This window comes from Mustela erminea, chromosome 5 (genome assembly GCF_009829155.1).
Source record: "Mustela erminea isolate mMusErm1 chromosome 5, mMusErm1.Pri, whole genome shotgun sequence".
In the NCBI taxonomy this organism is placed as follows: domain Eukaryota; kingdom Metazoa; phylum Chordata; class Mammalia; order Carnivora; family Mustelidae; genus Mustela; species Mustela erminea.
The window spans coordinates 144172378-144188302 of NC_045618.1; the positions used below are offsets into that span (position 1 = coordinate 144172378).

Consider the following 15925-nt stretch of genomic DNA (forward strand, 5'->3'; position numbering starts at 1 on the left):
CTGCGCGCAGCCGGCCCCGTTGCCCGGGGAACGGGCTCCCGGCAGCCCCCGCGGCCCGGAGTCCGTCCCCGCCTCCTCCGGCCGGGCCGGGCCAGCGAGTCCTGAGGGGCCGCCGCGGAGGTGAGTCCGGCGACGCCGCTGTTGGCCCCGCTGCCCCCGCCGTCCAGCCCGCGCCCCTTCCTCCGTCTCCCCGCCGCCGCTCACGCCCCCCCCCCCAGGCCGCGCTTCCCTGGCCTCGGCGCCTCAGGGTCGCACGACCCGTCTCGCCCCCGTTCCCAGCCCCCGCGTCGCCCGCGCCGGGTGGCCGAGCCCGAATGCCATAGCCCTGGAGGCGCCCGGCAAGAGCCCGCGGTCCGCGGTGGTCCACGCGTCGTCGGCCCCGCCGGCCCGCCGACACCATCCCCGGGCCCTCGCTCCTCCCACTCGGCGCCTTCGCTCGCGTCTGCCGCACCCTGGTCCCTCATCCCTCCGCCGTCATCCCTCATCCCTCTGCTGTCGTCCCCCGAGCCGCGTCCCCCTGCCTGCCGGCCCGCGGCTCCCACCGCCGGCGTCTCATGGCTGACTTTGCGTTCAGTCCCCCGACCCTGCCAGTCTGGTCCCTCCGCCGCGCACCGCCGCTGCCGGCACAGACCTTGGCACGTACCCAGTAGGTGCTCAGGAGGTGGTCGTTAAATGGGTAAACGGAGGACCCCTGGTCAGGGCTACGTTGGGGCGTGGGAGGCCGAATAGGTGCTGAGGCTTCAGGAATGGGGTACCCTGGAGTCAGACCCGCGTTCGGGTCACAGCACTTGCCCCTTCCTAGCTGTGCGCTCGGGGCAAGTGGTACCGCCTCGCTGCGCTGCTGTTTCCTCGTCGGTAGAAGGAGATGATAATGGTTTCTGCCCCTGTGTTGGTGGGAGGAGCAAATGGGTCAGTGCCTGTAAGTGCTGAGGGGCACAGCGCCTGGCACCTGACACACTTGAGTAAGGCGCGGCCCCCGCTGCAGTTACCCACATGCCCTGCTAACACTTCTCTTCCCCGCTCTTTGTTCTCCCTCACTTTCTTGCTGAGACTCAGGAATCTTACTCTGTTCTGTCCCTTCTGTTCCATCTGTTGGCAGAATGTGGGGGTCCCAGCCTGGGCCCACGCTTGCTTTATCCGCTGGGGTGATGAGTTGCACTTCGGGTTGCCTCCCTTTTGGTAAACCCAGCATGAGCAGAATCTGGGAGTGAAGCCCCTCTATCTTGTGTGGTCACCATTGTCTCCTGGTCTCCTAAGCTTTTTGCACTCTTCCACACCCAGCAAAGTGCACCTTGATAAGCTTCTGACCTTGTGGGTTTTTTGATAGCCCAGCTTACATCCCATGTTTGTTCACTCACCAGGTATTGTTTGGGGTCTGTTGTGTGTCAGCAACGTTCGGGGTTCTAGGGATGCTGTAGTCCCAGTCCCTGCCCTCAGGGAGCTTTCTAACCTGAGAACCAGCCTGTGCGGGTATAGGGGTTGCTTTACCTCAGTTTTCAGGACTGGCTTTGAGACTGTGGTGGGGAAGATGGGATAAGGATAGTCTTCCTGAAGGGGTGACCTGTAAGTAGCTTTCTTAGGTTTAAGTTATTTTGTAGCAGTCTTGTCTTTTCCAATAGAATATGGGCCTCTGCTGGATTTGTTTTCCAGTCCTCTCCTAGAAGGGTAACCCTTCTGAGTCTGAGGAAGTAAATTTTATATTAGCTTCTGTATAGTTTGGACCGGAGGGCTACTGGAACTGGGGGAAAGGAAGGACACGGCGTCAGACGAGCTCTGTTGACTGAGCTTGGAAAGAGCAGCTAACAGTTGTGCGTATAATGAAAACAAGCTTTGGTTCAAGCGTGGAGAGATTTCTAGATATTGCAAAGCACAAGGAGCTTGGTAGAATCGGGAGGGAGTAGTTAACAGTTCCGCGACTGCTGAGGTACAAGTGAGCCATTGTTCAAAGTGTGTGTTCAGTTGAAACGGATGGGCCTCGGCTTAAGAGACGAGTGAACTTTTGCAAAATGGTGGCTGCAACTGAGGAAGTGTGGTCTTGTATTTTGGGTTGTCATCCTTGGGGAATCCTGGCATAGTGTTTTGAGAGCTCAATTGAACAAACAGTGGTTGAGGGCTGGTTGTACCAGACACTGGTGGTCTTTGGAAGCTCCGCAAAGCATACAGACGAGAAGGCCATGGGTGAAGACTACTACGAGTCCATTAGAGAAGCTGGAAAACAAACGATGGGCTGCTGTGTGATGATGAGGTGCGGAATGTTGTCTGAGAGCCGAGAAGGACCAACGAAGTGTCCGAGGCAGTCTGTGAAGGTCTCCTAGGGGAGAACTAGCTCTTACAGTGTGTGTGTTGGAGGGAGCGGGAAAGGAGGACGGGGTCTTTGCAAAGGCCTACAGGTCTTGGCGTGTTCAGGGACTGTGGCAGGAAGCCCTTTGCAGCTGCACTGTGGAGTGTGTGGAAGGAAGAGTGGCCTGGCATCAAGCTAGACACAGACCGTTCGTTTTTCTAAAGCTTTATTTATTTGAGAAGAGAGAGAGTGTGGGGGAGGGGCAGAGGAGAGAGTCGCAAGTAGACACCTCACTGAGCCCAGACCCTAGATCATGACCTGAGCTGCAGTCAAGAGTCGGATACTTAACTGACCACCCCCCAGGTGCCCCCAGACCATTTTTAAAAATGTTCTCCTCCCATGCTTTCATCTGGCTAGCCAGTGACAGATGTGGCAGCAGGGAAATAACAGAATTTAATCTGGAGGGTAAATGACTGCTTCAGTCTCATTACGCTCAGCCGTGAAATTTTAACACTTGAAAGAATGATAGATGTTGTGGCCAGACTTTAAGAATAGACTATACAACAGGGACATTATTGTCTTCCTAGAGACTTGGGAGATAGTCCTTAAACCATTTGAGTTGTAGAGTGCTCGGGAAACTCATGGTTCCTGTAGTACTGAGGGAATGATTTAGAGTATGTACCGATAGCCTTGCTCCGGTTTTGAAGATCTGCCCACCGAGGTGGCATTAGGGTGCTGTCCGTCAGCATGAAGATCCACTGACCCCCTTGCAGATATAGGGGGTTGATGGTAGGTACCCCTGGGAGAGGGAAGCATCCTGACTAGAAGAAGAATGTTGCAGAGTGGTGTCTTGTCATTTTAATGGAAACATTTGTGACCAAGGAAGCACTGTTGATTTTAAAGATTGGATGGGGAATATTCTTTTGCTGTAAGACCTGAAGTTAACATTGTATTATTCATTCAGCAAGTCTTTATTGAGTATCTACTCTGTGCCAAAGATATTGTTAGGTTATCAGGGTTTACATTTGTTGCTTATATTTTCAGGAGTGATGATCATTAACCTGCTTAGCAAGTAAAGGGAGTAAAGCTTGTGATGAGAGTTTGAAGGATGTACACACCGTGACACGACAGAGAGGAGGGGCCGAAGGACTGCACGCTGTGCTCGGGGAGGCCCTTTGTGAAGGCAGGTTTGGAAGTGAGGAAAGATCACTGGAGTAAAGGGAATAGAGGCCTGAGTAGGGAGAGAGTGGGTCAGTGCCGCAGGAGCTTGGCAGACAGGTTGGGAGGGACAGGTATGTGAGGGACGGGCCAGGAAGGCTGGCCACGCAGAGCCTTATGTAGGCCACTGAAAGGCATTGGGTTTTTCTGGGAGCACTGGAGAACCCCTGAGGAATTTTGAATCAGATGGTAGTATGAGACCTACCTCTTTCTCTTTGGAAGAACTCTTATTTAAAAAAAAAAAAAAAAGACTTTCTTCAAAGCAGTTTTAGGTTCACAGGAAAGTTGAAGAGAAGGTGCGGATTTCTCGTATATCCCTGCACATGCTTGGTCTCCCCCAGTATCAACATTAGAACATCTTTTACAATTGACGAACCTGCACTGACACATCATAATCAACCAGAGTCCATCATTTACTTATGGGCTAACTTTTGGTGACGCACATCCTGTGGGTTTAGATGAATGTATAATGACATGTGTCTGTCATTATGGTATCAGTATTTTCACTGCCCTAAAAGTCTGTGCTTTTTTATTTAGTTTATTCATCCCTTCCCCTCCCCGCACAGCCCCTGACGGCCATTGATCTACTGCCTCCATAGTTTTGCCTTCTCCAGAGCGCTGCATAGTTGTAATAATACAGGATGTAGCCTTTTCAGATTGGCTTCTTTTCGCTTAGTAATATGCATTTAAGGTTCCTCTCTCTCTTTTCATGGCTTATAGTCCATGTCTTTTTAATACTGAGTGATAGTCCATCATCTGAATATACTGTCGTTTATTTATACATTCATCTACCAAAGGGTATCTTAGTTGCTTTCAAGTTTTAACAATTATGAATAAATCTGGTATAAATATCTGGGTGAAGGTTTGTATATGAACATAAGTTTGCAACTCTTTTGGATAAATACCAAGGAATGTAATTGCTGGATGATATAATAAGATTATGTTTAGATTAGATTTTTTTTTTTTTTAAGTAGGTTCAGTGCCCGGTATGGGGCTCAGACTCACGACCCCAAGATCAAGAGTTGCATGCTCTACAGACTGTGTCAGCTAGACACCCCAGATTGTTTAGTTTTGTAAAAACGAAACAAAACAAAAACATTGTCTTCCAAAGTGACTGCACCATTTCACATACCCACCAGCAACGAATGAGAGTCCCTGTTGCACCACATCCTCACCAGCATTTGGTGTTTTCAGTGTTGGAGATTTTGGCTGTTCTAATAGGCATATAACTCATTTTAATTTTCATTTCCCTGATGACATATGGTGTAGAACACCTTTTCATATGCTTGTTTGCCATCTGTATATCTTTTCTGGTGAGGTGTCTATTAGGTCTTTGGCCCATTTTTAAATTGGGTTGTTTCTTATTGTTGAGTTTTAAGAGTTCTTTGTATATTGTGGGTAGCAGGCCTTTGTCAGATAAGTCTTTTGCAAATATTTTCTCCCAGTCTGGCTTGTCTTCTCATTCCCTTGAGATTGTCTTTTGCAGAGCTTTTTAGTTTTAATGAAGTCTAGCTTATCAATTATTTCTTTCATGGATCATGCCTTTGGTGTTGCATCTAAAATGTCATCACCATACTCAAAGTCATCCATGTTTTCTCTTGTGTATTTTTTAAAGATTTTATTTATTTATTTGAGAGAGAGAGTGAGAGAGAGAACAAGCAAGAGAGCACAAACAGGGGCAGCAGCAGAGGGAAAGGGAGAAGCAGGCTCTCCGTTGAGCAGGGAGCCGGACATGGGACTCAATCCCAGGACCTCCAAGATCACTACTGAAGTCAGACATTTAACCAACTGAGCCACCCAGACACCCCTCTCCTATGTTTTCTTGTAGGAGCTTTATAGTTTTGTGCTTTACATTTAAGCCTGTGATCCATTTTGAGTTAATTTTTGTGAAGAGTATAAGTTCTGTGTCTAGAATCTTTTTTTTTTTTTTTTTTTGGTATGTGGATGTCCGTTGTTTCAGTATCATTTGCTGAAAAGACTGTCTCTACTCCATTTATTGCCTTTGCTGCTTTGTCAAGAATCAGTTAACTATATTTGTGCCAGTCTATTTCTGGGCTCTCTCTTTTGTTCTGTTGGTGTATTTGTTCTTTTGCCAATACCACACTATCTTGATTACTATAGCTTTATAGTATGTTTGGTAGTCGGGTAGTATCAGTCTTCTAGCTTTGTTCTTCTCCTTCTACTGTGTTGGCTATTTTGGTTCTTTGCCTCTCTCTATAAACTTCAGAATAGTTTTGTTGATATCCACAAAATAATTTGCCTGAGATTTTGATTGGGATTGCATCACATCTGTAGAGCAAATTGGGAAGATTTCACATCTGGACAATATTGAATCTTCCTGTCCACGAGCATGGGATATCTTTCCATTTATTTAGTTCTTTGATTTTGTTCATGGGAGTTTTGTAGTTTTCCTCATATTGATCTTATAGATATTATGTTAGATTTATATTTAAGTATCTCAATTGGGCAGTGCTAATGTAAATAGAATTATTTTTAATTTCAAATTTCATTTGTCATAGGTGGGTGGTATATAGGAAAGCAGTTGGCTTTTGTATGTTAAGTTGTAGTATAATCTTGATACAATTGCTTATTAGTATCAGGAGTTTTTTGTTGATTCTTCAAGACTTTTTACATAGATGCTCATGTCATTTGCAAGCAAAGAGAGTTTTATTTCTTCCTTCCTAAACTGTATACTTTTTATTTCTTTTTCTTGTCTTACTGCATTAGCTGGAACTCCAGTATAATGTTGGAAAGGAGTGGTGACATGAGGTCTTTCCCTTGTACCTGATCTTTATGGGGAAGCTTTGAGTGTCTTATTAAGAATGATGTTAACTGTTGCTTTTTTTAAATATTCCTTGACAGCTTGAGGAAATTCCTCTCTATTCCTGTTTACAGAAGTTTTTAGGATGAATGGGTGTTGGACAGCTGTTTCTTCTCCTTCTCCTCCCTTTTTTTAAAGAGATATAGTTTACATACCATAAAATTTACCCATTTAAAGTGTACAATTCAGTGGTTTTTAGTATATCCCAGAGATATGAAACCATCACTACAATCAATTTTTTAAATTTTAAATATTTTTTATAATTTTTTATTTTATTTTTTTATTTTTTTTTAAAGATTTTATTTATTTATTTGACAGAGAGAGATCACAGTAGACAGAGAGGCAGGCAGAGAGAGAGAGAGGGAAGCAGGCTCCCTGCTGAGCAGGGAGCCCGATGCGGGACTCGATCCCAGAACCCTGAGATCATGACCTGAGCCGAAGGCAGTGGCTTAACCCACTGAGCCACCCAGGTGCCCCTTTTTTATTTTCTAATGAACATATATGTATTATTACCCCCAGGAGTACAGGTCTGTGAATCACCAAGTTTACGCACTTCACAGCACTCACCATAGCATATAACTTTCCCAGTGTCCATAAAGAACTTTGTCATTACTCTCAAAAGAAACCCCATACCATTTAGCAGTCACCCCCACTCCCATCCTAGGCAGTCACTGATTTACTTTTTGTTTGTATAGGTTTGCTTATTCTGAGCATTTCATATAAATGGAATCAATATGTGGTTTTGTGTGTCTGTCTTCTTTCACTTAGTGCCATGTTTTCAAAGTTCATCATGTTGTAGCATATATCAGAACTTCACTCCTCTGATTCATATCCCATTGTATGGATATACTGTTATTTTGATGGACAATTGGTATTTTTAAACATTTTTACTTTTTTTTTTTAAAAAGATTTTATTTATTTGACAGAGATCACAACTAGGCAGAGAGGCGGCAGAGAGAGAGGGGGAACCAGGCTCCCTGTTGAGCGGAGAGCACGATACAGGGCTCGATCCCAGGACCCTGAGACCATTACCTGAGCTGAAGGCCAAGGCTTAACCCACTGAGCCACCCAGGCACCCCTTAAACATTTTTACTTTTTTTTTTTTAATTTTTAAAGATTTATTTATTTTACAGGCAGAGATCACAAGCAGGCAGAGAGGCAGGCAGAGAGAGAGGAAAGGAAACAGGCTCCCTGCTGAGCAGAGAGCAGACGTGGGGCTTGTTCCCAGGACCCTGGGGATCATTACCCAAGCCGAAGGCAGAGGCTTTAACCCACTGAGCCACCCAGGTGCCCCAATATTTTTACTTTTAATATTATTACCTTCATAATATTTTTGTGTAGATGTATGTCTGTATGTGTTATTGTGTTTGTATTGCTGGTTTATGTGGTAACTCTGCTTTAACTGCTAGGCTTTTTCATAGTGGCTGCCTTATCATTTTATTTTCTACCGGCAGTGTATGAGGATTTCAGTTTCTTTACATTCTTGCTAATATATATTATGTCTTTTTATTATTATTATTATTATAACTATCTTAGTATTTAAAGTGATAGCTCATTGTCCTTTTGTTTTGCATCTCCCTGATGATTAATGATGGTGAGCATCTTTACTGTGCTTATTGGCCATTTTTTTTTTAAAGATTTTATTTATTTATTTGACAGAGAGAGATCACAAGTAGGCAGAGAGGCAGGCAGAGAGAGAGAGAGGAGGAAGCAGGCTCCCTGCTGAGCAGAGAGCCCGATGCGGGACTCGATCCCAGGACCCTGAGATCATGACCTGAGCCGAAGGCAGCGGCTTAACCCACTGAGCCACCCAGGCGCCCTTATTGGCCATTTTTATGTCTTCTTTGGAGAAATGTGTACTCAGATCCTTTGCCCATTTAAGAATTGTTTCTTTATTATTGAGGTTTAAGAGGTTTTTTTTTTTTTTTTAATATATTCTGGGTACAAATGCATTATCAGATACGTGATTAATAAATATTTATCCCAGTTCTGTGAGTTGTCTTTTCAGTGTGTTGGTAGGGTGGTTTTTTTTTTTTTAGGAGCACAGAAGGTTTTGATTTTTTTTTTTAAAGATTTTATTTATTTATTTGTCAGAGACAGAGGGAGAGAGCGAGTGAGCACAGGCAGATAGAGAGGCAGGCAGAGGCAGAGGGAGAAGCAGGCTCCCTGCCGAGCAAGGAGCCCGATGCGGGACTCGATCCCAGGACCCTGAGATCATGACCTGAGCCGAAGGCAGCTGCTTAACCAACTGAGCCACCCAGGCACCCCCAAAAGGTTTTGATTTTGATGAAGTCACAGAGTTCATTTTGACTGCTTTGTAAGAGCACAGGTCCTAGAGGTCAGGTGTGGAAGCAGGAGAGCCGTCAGAAGAATGCTATAGAGGTTCAGGTTCCATGTGTGATGGCTTCATCTTGGGTGTGGCCACAGAGATGGTGAGAAAGGGACAGGTGTGATATAGGTTAGGAAATAGAGTGAATGGAGTGAGGTGAGGAGTTGTTGTAGGGGTGAAGGAGAGGGAGAAGGAGAAGTCAGGGCTGAGCGCTAGGATTTCAGCTCGAAAAACTGATTCAGAATTTGATTATACAGCCCATTATCTGCCACAGATTTGTGGTCATTTTTTTAAAAAGATTTTATTTACTTACTTGAGAGAGAATGAGTGAGAGAGAGCATGAGAGAGGAGAAGGTCAGAGGGAGAAGCCAACTCCCCAAGGAGCTGGGAGCCCAATGCAGGACTCGATCCTGGAAGTCCGGGATCATGACCTGAGCCAAAGGCAGCTGCTCAACCAACTGAGCCACCCAGGTGCCCTGTGATCATTTTTAATCTCTGCTGAGACCTGGTAAGTGAGGGAGGGATCCTTATACATTTTTGAAGCTGATAGAATTATTATTGATTGTGCCAAAGAGATGATTCCAGGGACTCTGACCTTCTATATTATCCATTAGTACCTACTAAGCCACCACAAATAAACATGCAGTCCAAGTTAGAACAGTGTGCCTGCTCTGCAGCTGAGTTTCAGGATGAATCCTCTGGCCCTCTTCGAACCAGACCGCAGTCTGAAATCCCCTTGCAGAGATTATGGAGCTGTCAGTTAATAGTATCACATCAAGTGGATTAATTTTTAAAATATAAATGTCATATTTTGACAAAGCTACTTTGTGGAAAATGCCTTTTAAAGGAGGAAAATTGTACCAGCTGACATTGGTGAACTGCTTAGTATTTCCACTTGCTTCCTAGGAGGCCTTGCCTGCTAAAGTAGAAAGTAAAACATTTTGGTTGGGAAATTTTTGGTTTATGTATACAGTGTGTCCTCTGCAGTTTTTCTATAGAGTCTTGAAAAATCACGTCCTAGGGAAGAATTTAATAACAGGGCAAGTGCTTGTGATTTATTGAGTGTGTGCCTGCGTGTCTGTAGCCGTCTGTGTACATAGCGCGGGGTGGTTATGAGTGGCATTTATTTAGTTCCTTGTAATTTTCCATATTCCAATTTTTTTAACAGTAAGCATTTATGACTGTTATAAAAAAAGATTTCATTTTAAAAACATTATGTAAATTATGCAAACTTATCAGTGTGTTTGCATGCACAGACTCATTGAGGTAACAAAGCCTTTTCTGCTCCTATTCTTCTCTGATCCTTGAAGATGGAAAGAAGATTGTTGAAATGGGAGCAGTTTCCTCATCTCAGAAATGGAGGTAACAGTGGTCCTGAGCTCCTAGGATATGTTGTGAGGATGTCATGAGTTAGTGTGCTAAGGATCGTTTCTGTGATGTAACATCAGTAGCTATTACCGTTATTGCTGCTGCTGTTGGTGTTTTGGAGTTAGTGTCCCATGTCCTTGAATGACCTACCTCCTTTCCCACGGTATCTGTCAGCAACTGTTCTCACGTGAGTTTGCCTAAGAGCCATTTCATTTCCATTTGATTTCTGTATCATGTGAACCTTGCCCACCTTTCTGGAATACTTGCATAAACCAAAGATTGGTCTTGCTCTTAAAAAGTTCTAAGTTTATGAGCTGTGCTGCCGTATGAGCAGAACCAACATTCTCATCCAGATGCCTGTTGCACTAGGCATTTAAAGCTATGGGAGCTTGGGCACATTTCTGAACCTCCCAGAGCTTCAGTCTCTGCTACAAAAGGGTATATTAAGTAAGTTTTCTTAAACATCACAGAGGGATATGATTCTTTTTGTTACCTTTAGGAGGGCTCTCATAAATCACCCTGCTTGCTTTACTGTATTGACTGTTGTGATTATCAAACAGAATAGGAGTCTGAGAATGTTTGCAACACTGGATATGCCATACATATCCAGGGGTTATTATTCCAGCATTGAAGTGGGGCCGTAGTGGCGTAAAGATATTTTGCTGGTCTTCCATTCTTGTCACTCATTCCTTCCTTGCAAATTTTCCTTTTATATAACTCATTCAGCTATTCAGTAAATACTTACTGAGTGCCTCTGTTATGCCTGATCCTTTTCTAGATGCTGGGGACTATAGGGTGAGTGAAGCAGATGTGATCCTATTCCTGTGAGCCTTACGGACCAGTGATGGTAGGGGGGGTCAGGCAGAGATGGCCAGTCAACAGCAAAGAAAAAGGAGATGTGAGAAGGCAAAGCAAGGAGAGGCGAATAGACAGTACTCAGTGGTGGTAGGAAGCCCACTTTAGGGGGTGGGCAGGTGGGGTCTTGGGAGAAGGGGACATTTTAGCAGAGACCTACATGCCGAGAAGAAGCAAAATCTGAGTCACATCTGGAGAAAGAGCATTCCAGTAGAAGGAACAGCCAATGCAAGGGCTCCTGGGTGAAAATGAATTGGGTGGGAGTTTCATTATAAGAGAACTTGGAAGTTGGTTGGTCAACTCTATAGGAATAGAAAACCCACAGTTCCAAATCCAGCATCCCAACAAGTTTTTACTAGAGGGGCTTAGTCTCCATGGAACTGAAGGAGTGAAATACGCTTCCAGCTTGAATCAGGGACAAGACACCCATCTGTAAGCTGCTACTTGTCTGTTAGAACGGTGACTCTGGGATTGGAAGGGCCCAGGACTTGGAGGGAAAAGACCTAGATTCAGGTCTTGGCTGTGTGGTCTTGGGCAAGTCTTGTGACCTTTGTGTCCTTAATACCTTCCTCTCAAAGTTGGGGCCGACACCACTGATCTTCCAGCTAGGTAAGGATTGAACGAGTGATTAAGCACATCATAAATTACACTGCGCTATGTGAGGACTGAGTATCCTTATTGAGGGAAGTTTGAATTTAGAGCACCAAGAGGTATTGGTCTCACGGTGGAACTGTTGTATAACTGAGTCTCTGGATGTCAGGGAGGCTGCAGACATCCAGCTGGGGGACACGTTTCTCTGCTGTCTCAGCAGTGAGTGTGTTTCTCCATCAGGACTGGTTCATTGTTCTGGTACAGTGTCTTTCCTGTTGCTCTTTTCCATGTTCCGTTCCTCTTGGTGGGCTTCATAGTTCAGGATGTTTCCAGTGAAGCCCTTTCCACATTGCTGCGTTCCTCTTCTCATCAAGACCCACAGATTAGCACTAACCACATGAGGTTTTGTGTATCTTCACTGTTTCTTTTGCCCGCCTGGCTGTATCATAAACTGCTTGAGAATAAGAACAGTTTTTAATGTTCTTCCCATTCCTCCACAGTACGTAGCACACTGTGAATCACAGGGGCCCATAGGCATTGCGGTGCCTGTTGAATTAAAATGCTCAAAAGTGATCTTAATGAAACCAGGTACTTTGTCCATTCAGTTGTCCAATTTTACCCACCCTCAAGTTCCTTCATCCCACTGCTATACATGACTTCTTTTTGGCATGACTAGAGGTTGAAAGAATTATAATGCCTTGTTCTTTAGCCCCCAGGTTTCCCCAGATGCCAAGTAAACATTCTTTTTCCTGCCTGAAGATCATCTGTGACAACCTTGGCCATGGCATCAGTATCAGAGCCCATTACATTCAGAGAGTTCTGCCCCTTGTACTATCTCCTCAATGCCATTCCCACAAAGGTCCAGAAGGGCTTCCGCTCTATTGTGGTCTACCTCACAGCTCTCGATACCAATGGGGACTACATTGCTGTGGGCAGCAGCATCGGCATGCTCTACCTGTACTGCAGACACTTCAACCAGATGAGGAAGTACAACTTTGAGGTGAGTCTTGCTTTTCTTTACTCCTTAGCATGCAGTCACCATGGCTAACATTTAACATGCTCATGTGTTCTAGCATGGGATAATTTACTTCTAATTTGGCCTTAGTGTCTCACCCAAACAATACTTTAAAACCATCTTTAATTGAAGTGGACTGTAACTAAAAACACTTTTTTAACCTGCCTCCAAATATCTAGCATCACTTTAAAAGAGAACATTTTAGTGTTCAACATGTAATAGAAAACTTTGGAAGTAGGTATTTTCTTTTTGAAGTACATTGATTGACTCAGTTAAATAATCTCTAGTTTTTCTGCTGAAATTATTATAAAAAAGGGATTAGTGGGGTGCCTGGGTGGCTCAGTGGGTTAAAGCCTCTGCCTTCAGCTCAGGTCATGATCTCAAGGTCCTGGGATCGAGCCCCGAGTCGGGCTCTCTGCTCAGCAGGGAGCCTGCTTCCCCATCTCTCTCTGCCTGCCTCTCTGCCTGCCTCTCTGTGTACTTGTGATATCTCTTTCTCTCTCTCTCTCTCTCTGTCAAATAAATAAATAAATAATCTTTAAAAAATAATAAAAAAATAAAAAAGGGATCGGTATCAATATTGGCCAGCTCCTAGAACAGATGCGTCTTAAATAAGATCACTTCTGTAGAACACTGCCGTTGGGATCTCAGCTGACCTCTGTTCTTTATTGGCTGACTTCAGGCATGGCGTGTCCGTGCATTGTAGGTGCTGGTAGGCAACACCTGTTGATGGATCAGCGTTGAGTTCACCCACTGAGCCAGTAGCTGGCGTTTATTGAGTATGTGGCTTTTGTGAGAAACTCAAAGGTGACCGACTTGTAGCTCCTTCCTCATGGCCTTGTGGGGCTCTATTCTGTGGTTAGTAGGCTTTTCTGGACTAAGACAAGGCTTTTGTGTTTAAGTGAAATGCTTACAAACATTTGTCTTTTAATAAATATTCAACTTATTAAAGTTTTATCTCAAAAAGTTAGTTTTTCTTGGGACACCTGGCTGGCTTAGTCGGTTAAGTGTCTGACTCCTGACTTCAGCTCAGGTCATGATCCTAGGGTCGTGAGATCAAGCCCCCACATAGGGCTCTATACCAGGTGTGGGACTGCTTAAGATTCCCTCTCCTGCCCCTCTGTCCTACTCATACATTTGCATGTCCACACATTCTCTCTCTCTTTCTTACAAAGAGTTTTTCTTAAGCCTTTATACTCAATTTAAAATAACAAAAATTTCTGGCATGCGTATAACACTTACTATATGCCAGGGATTCTCCTAAACCTTTGTGTATATTAACTCATTCATTCTTGTAAAAACTGTATGAGCCCGATACTGTTTCATTGTCCTCACTTTACCAGGGCAACAACTCAAGCATAGAGAATTAAGTAATTTTTTTTTTTTTTTTTTAATTTGACAGACAGAGATCACAAGTAGGCAGAGAGGTGGAAGGGGGTGGGGAAGCAGGCTCCCTACTGAGCAGAGAGCCCAATGCAGGGCTCAATCCCAGGACCCTGTGATCATGATTAAGCTGAAGGCATAGGCTTTAACCCACTGAGCCAACCAGGTACCCCGAGAATTAAGTAATTTACCCAAGTCAGGCATTCAGCAAGTGATAGCACCATTGTCTGAAGTTGGGCAGATTGGCTCTAGAGTTTATATTAATGTTCTTGTATAAAAACTGTTGCTCTTGCTTTTGTTTAGTTTGGTTAATAGCGCATGACTGATTAAATTCCCCAAACATTTAAGACCTTTTCATAGTTAATCTTTGAAAATATAGTTATGCATTAATATATCTAAAATTTCTCCAGTACTTCAAACAGTTAAGAAGGAAGACTTATGAATCTGTCAGCAAACTTGTAACAGCATAAACCAAAGAAAACCCTACCCAGATACCTCATAAATTGTTAAAAACAAAGAGAAATATTGAAAGTAGCTATGGAAAAATGACATATTACTTATAGAGAACAGTGATTTGAATGACTGAAGATTTCTCCTCAGAAAGCATGGAGGCTAAAAGACAGTGGTATAACATTTTTAAAGTTCTGAAAGAAAAGACTTGTCAATTTAGAATTCTTTACCTTGTGAAAATATCTATCAGGAAAGGAGGTGAAATAAAAGTATTCTCAGCTGGAGGAAAACTAATGGGGTTTACCCTTTTACCAGGGACCAGGGGTCTGGTCTGAAGTAATTCCTTGTGTCAGGAAGTCTTTTAGCCAAAAGAGAAATGATACCGGAAGGAGACTTGGAGGTTAGTAATGAAGGAAGAGGAAGAGTAACTCTCTAAGTAAATAGAACAGGCTCTTTCTCTTCTCTTGCATTCTCTGAAATAATTTGACAGCAAAAATTATAAAATTGTCTGTACTATAAGGGAACTCTATAGTGATAAGTTTTCTACATTCTACCTGAAGAGGTGAAATGTTGAGTCTAAATAAATTTTGGAAAGTTAAATACATAAAATTGTAATCCCACCACTAGAAAACATGGTATAGTAAAAATTACTATAAACCAAAATGGAATTTTTAAAAATGTTCATGGAAAATTTTTCATGGAAAATGATAGACCTAATTAAACCTAATTAAAACACATCAATAGTTATGTTAAATGGAAATGATCTGTAAATATCAGTTAAAAGAAATGACTGGATGGGACAACTGGGTGGCTCAGTTGGTTAAGCGGCTGCCTTCGGCTCAGGTCATGATCCCAGGGTCCTGGGATCGATCAAGTCCCACATCAGGCTCCTTGCTCGGCAGGGAGCCTGCTTCTCCCTCTGCCTCTGCCTGCCACTCTGTCTGCTTGTGCTCGCTCTCTCTCTCTCTCTCTGACAAATAAATAAATAAAATCTTAAAAAAAAAAAATGACTGGAATAGAGAAAAAAATCATGAACAAACTATATGTTTTCCATAAGAAACTCAATTCAAACTTAACAATATAGGTAGGTAAAAATTAAAAGGATGAAAAGATATCATGTAAATACTAATTAAAAGGTCAGAATGACTATATTAATGTCAAAGTTTTTTTTTAAAAGATCTTATTTTTCTGACGGAGAGATCACAAGTAGGCAGAACGGTAGGCAGAGAGAGGGAGAAGCAGGCTCCCTGCTGAGCAGGAGTCCAACGCGGGGCTTGATCCTAGGACCCTGGGACCGTGACCTGAGCTGAAGGCAGACACTTAACCAGCTGAGCCACCCAGGCACCCCACTGCCAAAATATTTTGAGCAAAGAAATAACCAGGGATAAAGAGAGCTGTTACATAATGGTAAAAGGCCCAGTTGACCAAGAAGCACAGCAGTCTTAAATGTGTATGTACCTTAACAACAGGGCTCCACGATATACAAAGCAAAAGCTGTCATACCTGAAAGGAAAAACAGAGGAATCCACGAGTCTAGTTGGAGACTTTAACACTCCTCTTTCAGTGGTAGAAGGATTTGACAGAAAACCAACAAGAATATAGAAGAATTGAGCA

At 43.6% G+C, this 15925-nt stretch overlaps 1 protein-coding gene across 7 annotated transcripts in view; it reads left to right on the plus strand.

Annotated features, from left to right (window-relative positions):
* Positions 1-33: 33 nt before the first annotated feature.
* TECPR2 (tectonin beta-propeller repeat containing 2) overlaps positions 34-15925 on the plus strand; it is a 98125-nt gene continuing 82233 nt past the window's right edge. For 5 of the 7 annotated variants that reach the window (XM_032345344.1, XM_032345346.1, XM_032345347.1 and 2 more), the window contains exons 1-2: positions 34-120; positions 12173-12463. In XM_032345344.1, coding sequence (XP_032201235.1) covers positions 12245-12463 — 219 coding nt within the window. In that variant the 5' untranslated portion in view covers positions 34-120; positions 12173-12244. Of the gene's footprint in view, positions 121-9923; positions 10205-12172; positions 12464-15925 lie in introns of those variants that run through there. The other 2 variants (XM_032345345.1, XM_032345350.1) reach the window with 2 other exon arrangements.